This window comes from Acartia tonsa, chromosome 8, assembly GCF_053477335.1.
Source record: "Acartia tonsa isolate MP-2025a chromosome 8, ASM5347733v1, whole genome shotgun sequence".
Lineage (NCBI taxonomy): Eukaryota > Metazoa > Arthropoda > Copepoda > Calanoida > Acartiidae > Acartia > Acartia tonsa.
Window position 1 is genome coordinate 23,767,200 of NC_137267.1, and position 7,764 is coordinate 23,774,963.

General features: G+C 30.2%; 1 protein-coding gene across 3 annotated transcripts; it reads right to left on the minus strand.

Annotated features, from left to right (window-relative positions):
* Positions 1-1,793: 1,793 nt before the first annotated feature.
* LOC145326295 (AN1-type zinc finger protein 2A-like) lies at positions 1,794-7,438 on the minus strand. 3 transcript variants are annotated; one of them, XR_013881822.1, is made up of 9 exons: positions 7,197-7,438; positions 6,711-6,798; positions 6,383-6,469; positions 6,019-6,153; positions 5,499-5,646; positions 5,219-5,385; positions 4,191-4,226; positions 2,885-3,125; positions 1,794-2,510 (listed from the first exon to the last, which is right to left on the minus strand). XR_013881822.1 is itself a non-coding variant. In XM_080169566.1 (8 exons), exons 1-8 carry the CDS (start codon positions 7,265-7,267, stop codon positions 3,045-3,047), a joined length of 813 nt encoding a protein of 270 aa, XP_080025692.1. In that variant the 5' UTR covers positions 7,268-7,438; the 3' UTR covers positions 1,794-3,044. The 3 variants fall into 3 exon arrangements, 2 of the variants coding, with proteins under 2 accessions (XP_080025692.1, XP_080025693.1); XM_080169566.1 differs by having other exon boundaries at positions 1,794-3,125; XM_080169567.1 differs by lacking the exons at positions 1,794-2,510; positions 2,885-3,125 and adding an exon at positions 3,778-4,001 and having other exon boundaries at positions 7,197-7,432.
* Positions 7,439-7,764: the final 326 nt, after the last annotated feature.

Here is a 7,764-nt window from a genome sequence, read left to right on the forward strand (position 1 = left end):
TCGCCTCCCCCCCCCCCCATACTGTTAAGGGTTAACAAACATTGTTAATTGGGTTGTGCAATATGATATATTTTGATATGATTCCTGTTAATGTAGCTTAAAAACAAAGGAAGTTACGGCCTCTGAAATGAGCTTATTATACTATCTTTACACCCCCCCCCCCTTGACGCCCCTTGTGTAAAACCCCTATCATAAGTATTTTTCACCATTATTTTAAAAGATATATGTATACTTATTGTTATTAAAATAAAATTTTATCAAAATTTTCAAATATACACTCAAATATTATTTTGTGAAGCAATTAGACATCACCAAATTAGTCGTCATGCTGTTATTGTGAAAATAAGCCAGCTATGCAAATTGCACGTATCACAAAAATACGTGGTAGAAAATAACATTTGTAAATAGGAGAGAGTTTGAATTCAATTGGGGCTTCATTTACATGCAGATTGTGTTGGCCTCTAGCAATGTAGTACAATAATTTGCTAATAAATTTTCTTTAATTTTCAGTAAGTTTTGAGCCAGCCAGTTCAGTTTACATTCTCAAGAGACTGGAAGCTTATCTGAATCCTGTTTTCTGGTTTCTCGCTGACGATAAAGTCATGCTATTCTATACGACTAAACTTAGCAAATTAAAAAGAATTTATAACATTAGTGGGTAAACTATTAAATTATTGTTCCACCAATTATAGTATTTTTTTGATATTATTTTAAAGGAAAATCATTCTTAAAATCTGCCCATTAAAATTTAAACTCACTTTAAAAAGTTATTTCTATATTTAAATTTTTTATTGTATGATTACTGACTAACCTTTTACTGTTTATTGTTCTCATAAATGTTTTATATGTCTTGTAAATTAATATGGCAAATAAAGAATCAATAATCAAAAATATAATATTTTTTATTTATTTCTAGATAACAGAAAGAAATTACTTAAATGTTGTTTCCCTTGCAAGGCCTTGTGGGAAATACATTTGTTGAAACCGAAAGACTTGTTGGTTGGAGGAGGCTGTATGTATACAATGACACTCCATTTAGCAAAGAAAAGTTTATGAGTAGAAAGATGTTTTTAGGACCTTACATCCCTGTCAAATTTCTGTGCACGTAGCTGGTTTAGGTAATCAAACTGTTTTTCAGAATTTATTTTCAAATTTTGTAGGACGACATATAATGTAATTTTGGTTTAACGTGGTTTATTTACAATACACCATTCATGTTGCACACTCTCTTTTGCCATTAGAATTTTTTTTGAATATATTTACTTCAGATCAGAGGTCAGGTGGCAAGCCGAAGCAATATTTACGGAATAAGATTGCAATCTCAGCTTGGGATTTTTAGGTTTAAACCGTTAGCTTTCAGCAAAAAGAAACGTTAATAAGAACTATCATTCTAAAATATTTCATAACAAGGATGACAACATCCATAAGTAGCAAAGCAAAAAAATTAAGGATGGTCAATGAACTATTGAGTAGTGTCATAAAAAATAAACTTGATAAAATAAATCACGAAACCTATTATTTTTAATAACACGAAAATCTAGGAATCGATCTAGCACCCCAATTTATGGTCAACTCTTAATGAAACTTGGTAAACTATGTAGAATGTGAACCCCGTTTAATCCCTGAAAATTTCGGTCGTCTAACTTGTAAAAAAAAATCTGAGAAAATCACATTTACCAAAATACGTTACGGAAGGACATTTAGAATTATAGTGTAGTTTCGCTACAAACAAACGAAGGTAGTTATTGATATTATAATCCTTGTTAAACTAAACCAAATCTTACAACAATCTATATAGTCTAATGTGATTTATATTTAATTTTAAAATAAAATGAAATGTTTAGTACATACATATAGAATATAATTAATAATCTAATAATAACTATAGAATATATATATAAATCTTTACCCAAAATAAATAAGGTTTTAATTGGCTAATGAAAACTTCAGTCTTAATGAAATAAGAAATTACATACAGAGTTTTATTTAAGTATGTTAAATTAATTTTTTTGATAATTTAGATTTTACAGCAATTTGAAAACAAACTAATGTACATAAAATGATTTGTAATTAAAATATCACAATGTCAATATAATCAAACATAACAAACATCTATGAAGTTCATGAAGAGAGAGAGAGAGAGGACAATGGTAGATAAATGAATCTTCCCCCATAGCAATAAAAACTAGTCTCTCCTTAAGTTAAAAAACGGGCGTATTTTGATTAGGTATTATTATTAGGGAAAATTTAATTATCATCCATTGTCTAACACCAATCACCATTAAAAATCCTACATTGTGCAGTTTATAAAATACATAGAAATTTTATTTTATTTTATAATTTTGTTAGGTAGGTATATTGTTATAAAATACATCAAAATTTAATAAAATACATTTATACCAGATGTGGAAATAAATTTATAGTGTACTGTATACCAAACAAGAATGATGTCACCTACATAGTAGACAACTCAATTTTATGTTTGAAATACATGTATTTGGTGTTAAATGCTTATGAATAAGGATGACAACATCCATAAAAGCGAAGCTCGGAAACGGTAGCACAAACGAAAATAATTGAATAAGCAGAATAAAAGGTATACACATAGACAAAATTGTATGTAAATTTGTTGCAAACTGCTTAAATACAGGATACTATTTAAGGACATAAGGACTCTATTTATAGGAAAACTTCGCTTTTTATAATGAGTGCTATAGGAGGGTGGAGGAGTTAAAAATTTCGCACAAGAATGCTTTAAAAATGAGTTTATAACATCAATTCAAATCAGACACACACAGGCTGATTAATGAAAAGAGAAGCGTGCTATTGAACATATTAAATTGTGACAGGGAGGTGGTGTGGAATGGTGGTGGGGGGGGGATACCTTAGATTATACTTGAAGCCAATATAGGATATTTATTCCCTTTTTATAACCTGTTAAATACTAGGCGAATGATAGACAAGCGAATCCAAACAACGGGTAGATTCGTGGGTTAGCGTATCAATTCAAATATATTATTTCTATCTAGCATTATAATGGTAATCTAAGAAATTGTACAGTTTGAGGATTCTGCTGAAGTTGGTGTTGGACGTCGTCGTGTGGCTGCTGCACTAGCCTCACTTTCCTAAATTAATATCACAATTAGGAATAGATATAGGAAATAGATGTATATTATGACTGGGGAAAAACTGTCGTCTATTTAGATTGCTAACATGGACATCGTTTATTGGTCAGATTGGTCATCAAGGAAGGGCGGGGGGAAATCGTTATTTGAGCCAGCAACAAGTTTGAGTTTTTTAGAGTACATGATAAATAAATCCATTCACTTATGTGTTTTAGACAGGGATATGCCATCTGAGGATGCAATTTTCATTTTCATCTTGGATGTCGATCAAGAAAAAGGGAAACTGCATCAAAGTGCAACGAGAAATAAAGTTTGGTCTCAATAGTGATTATTCAATATTCAAAACAGCCTATATACATAGAAATGGATTAATGATTTTTGGTGATTGGTATTCAAGGTATAAAGAAACTTTAAAAAACTGTACCCACGTTATATTATTCTTTGGGTACTTTTCAAAAATTTTATAGGTGGTCTCAAAACGAGTAATGTATCAACTTTTTAAACGATGTTTAAATCTACAGAAGAGGTAATTTTGATTATCATCATTGGGGAATGGGACGTATATCCATTGTCTAATCCCTTAATATTTAGGCGATATCTCCACATAAATCACCGACCCCCTAAATCGTTTCATGATGGACAATACATAAAATGAAAACAAGAATATCTTTATTTTAAGTGTCATAACAATAATACATACACATTACACATATAAATTCTTTACAAATTGTCAAATAACAAAAAACTATCTTGTTACAACAGGTAAATTTTATGTTGTTGTGTTGATTGGGTTGTTTTTTCTTCTAAAAGAAATTGAAGATTGCTGTGATCTGTGTCATCTTGTGTTGTAGCATCAGTAGATGTAGATTAACAGAACTAATACATAATCAAATGGATATTTTCATTAAGAGGATTTAATAACAAGTCACTCACAATTACATGATAATATCATTATAACAACGCACCCTTTATGATAATATCCCTTTGCAAATAAAACTGGGCTTTAATACAGTTAATAGATGAATAATGGAATGTAAACTAGCTTGCAAAAGAAATAATTCCTGCCTGTAATGCCTGCGCCAACATCCTGTCTTGTTCCTCCTGCAAAAAAAAAAGATTATCAAAATAAAATTAATATTTCAATTCATATTCCTGAATAGCTTCGAATCCGATCAATAACCGCAGGATTAGAACCGGTTCTCAGCTATTTTGAAAAAAAATATTTATAGCATCGTATTACAGCCAATTTTTCACGAATACTAAAATAAAAACTATAACATTAATACTAGTTTTGTTAGCCCGGGAAGAAACTCGTTTTAATCTTATAATTTTGCATTTTAATATCCACGGAAAGCTATCTATAATACAATGTGATAAATAAATATTATTGAAATATATTTTTAGTACGTATCATTGTTCTTTAATGCCAAATGCACACGCGAAAATTCTTAAGAAATGTACTTTACTGGAAAGAGGGATAGATAAATCGAACCAAAAAAGTTTTAATTCCAGGAAATAAAAGTTTCCATAAACCAGATTTAATTTCTTTTTCAGGCACATATTTTTATAGGTATGTCGAAACTCAATCTTTTCTTGAATCATTTACTTTTCCTAATTTTGTGTGCATAATCTACATAAAAGAATATTTCATTTCACTGTATAAACAAATATAAGAATTTGAAAATAGTTTTGAATTTTCTGAAAGAAGCATTAAATTTGAATTTAAAATATTTTGTACTGTAAAAGACAGTGATTCTAAAGGATAAGACAATTGACGATAAATTCATATACATCTCTAATGATGACAAAATTCTTTTTTTTTTTTAATTGTTGGTTGAAAATTTTGGACACTAACAATTTAATACCAATCCATAAAAATTCAATTACAGTACCCATGTTATTTAAGCAAAAGAATAGGCTTACTCAATCATAAAACTTAAGGTACCCGTGTAATTTACAGTCCAAATTCCCCACCCTCCCAAGTAAAAGACAATTAATTTTAATTAGGAAAACCGCCAAGTCAATTAGCTACCTACAATTTTTTTCAAGGTATCTCTTATCGTATACACAATGAAATTATATTATCAACATACCTGGCTAAGTCCTGAGGTAGGTAGATTAAATGTCTGTGGCTGAGAAGGTACGTCTGCCATGCTAGCGGCTAAGGCTGCAGCCAGAGCCTCGTCTTCAGTCATATTCTGCTGCTGGAAGGCCGCTGTGGAACGGCTGGTGGCCGCCACTGGTGCTCGGGAAGGTTGCTCTACAATCAAAAAAAGAATATTTATTTTAACATATTATTTTGTTGGTACAACAAGGGTTTGGTTTCAAAGTTGCTGATGAAGAAAAATTTCAAAGTTGAAAAGTTTGAAATACCTGATCTAAAAGGACCACTGAAGAAGTTTGTAATTTTTGATTGTGTGGATGGAGCTGATGGATTATTGGAGGAGCTTTTAGCCGCTCTGGAAGCTGCTGCCGAAGCTGCCAGTTGACTTGCAGACGTAGGCCCTTTACAGTCATGGTCCTAAACATTATTTGGTGTCAAAATTCTTTTACATTGCATATGTGTTGCAAATATTTTTGAAAATTCCTTTCTTTCCATAATTGTATCTAAAATTTTCCAAATTTATGTTCTCTGCGAAAATGATACCGTCAATCAAAACTATACATGCTAACTTTTTTTGCTAACTTACTTAGACGTCTTTGTGTCCTTGATTAATTAGGCTCAGTTAGGGAATTTTTAATCTGTAAAAACCATCATTCAAGCTAAACTATAGTCAAAGTTAGAGTTAGTGTGAAAAAGTGGTACAGACAAATTATTTAGAGACAATGTTTTTAGGAAAAAGTGAAAACTATATGCCTTCATGATTAAAAATAGAATTGTGTAAAAATCTACCTTTGGATGTCTATGTGTAAGGCAGAAGTTAAGTTTGCAGGAATCACAGATTATCTTCACCAATTCTTTCTTCTTACATTTTGTTTTGTTACATCGGTTTGTAAACACTTTCTCTTTTGTCTTTTGCTTGCAATCCTAAAACACATAAATTTATGTTTTCATTTTATTTCATCAAATACTAATTTTCAAGACCAAATGGAAATTTCTTTCATCTTGTTTAAAATTTTAAACTAAGTACCTAGCCTAAATAAGACTTTAGTTGAAAATCAGTGAGTTTTTAATAATGAGTTAGTGTTTATTTTTGGATTGAAAAATAAAAATATGCAAATCATTTCACTTAAACTGAATAGGTATAAATCCAAACCTGGTCTATATGAGCCGAAACCGCAAGGTCAGGTACTGTTCCACGCGCTACAGGTACAGGGGCATTACATAGTGGACATACAGGCACCTAGACAATAAATAGTTGATAGTTAAATAAAAGGTTATGTATCCAAAGAAATATTAAAAATTAAGAGACAATTAACAATATAAGATTTTGTTAATTATTAAAAGTGTCAAATCTTTTCCTGAAAGCTGACTAGTGATATTTGGACTCTTGGAGAGGTCAGGAAACGCCCTCAACCAGTAATGTACATCAGATCTATTTACAAAAGAAACAGTTTGATTGGAAAATCTGTAAATAAGAATACCTGAACATCTTTTTTATATTTAGAACTACAGCTATGATCATCGTACATCAGGTGGTCTTTGCAAAACAGCTCATTGCACGCATCACATCTAAAACATAAAAAATAACAGTCAGAGTTTTCGAAAATGTCAATAATTAAGATCAAATAAAGTTCTGTAGGGGTCTTGGACAATCTGTAACAACATTTGATATTGGTAATAAGACGAGATTTTTACAAAAAAAAAAAAAGAGGGGCGGATATTTCCTTTCAAAGATTTGATTTCATATGAGAAAGAATCGATTCTACGGTGTCTATTAAAGCGTCTTGACACGTTTAACAAATAACTCTACACGACTTGGTCTATGTCTGATATTTCAAATATTTTGAACGATTGAAATGACTAAAAATTTAGCCTTAAATGTACAAAATACTTAAAATATCAGAGATTTAATTTGTGTCGGGTTTCTTAAATATTGAGAAATTTTATTAATTGAAAGTAATATTTACCTCATAGGAAGATAATCTAATTTATTACAAGATTTATCACTACACTGCTCCCCAAGATGTGGTAATTCCATTTTTAAATCTTTCTAGATATCTTTTCTACCAAAATAATCTTTCAAAATGATAAAGTACACCAACAACTTAAGCATATATAGGCAAAAATGATGAAATATTTTTTTTCTAGAATGTTTCACTAAAAACTCTAGTCATAATAACAATAAGAGAGTACGCAACAAAGTAAATATTGAACAGCTGATCATAAATATATTTCACAATAAAAAAATTATTTTTTTGTTAATTTTTCAAAATTGTAGCGTCATGTTAATTTTAAATAATAAAATATTTTATATTTTTAAAGAAACTATATTTACCCCTGTAAAAAAATTAACAACAAAGCAGACGAAACGTAGAAAGCAGACGAAAATAAATCTCTGGCCTCTGATTGGTCAAAGGATTTCGTGGATTTTCTGAATACGACATTTTATTGGTGAATTTTTATTTCACGGATTTTTATTCTTTTGGAAATAATTCTCAGGATATAAATACAAATAAATGTAGAAAGGTCCTTTTT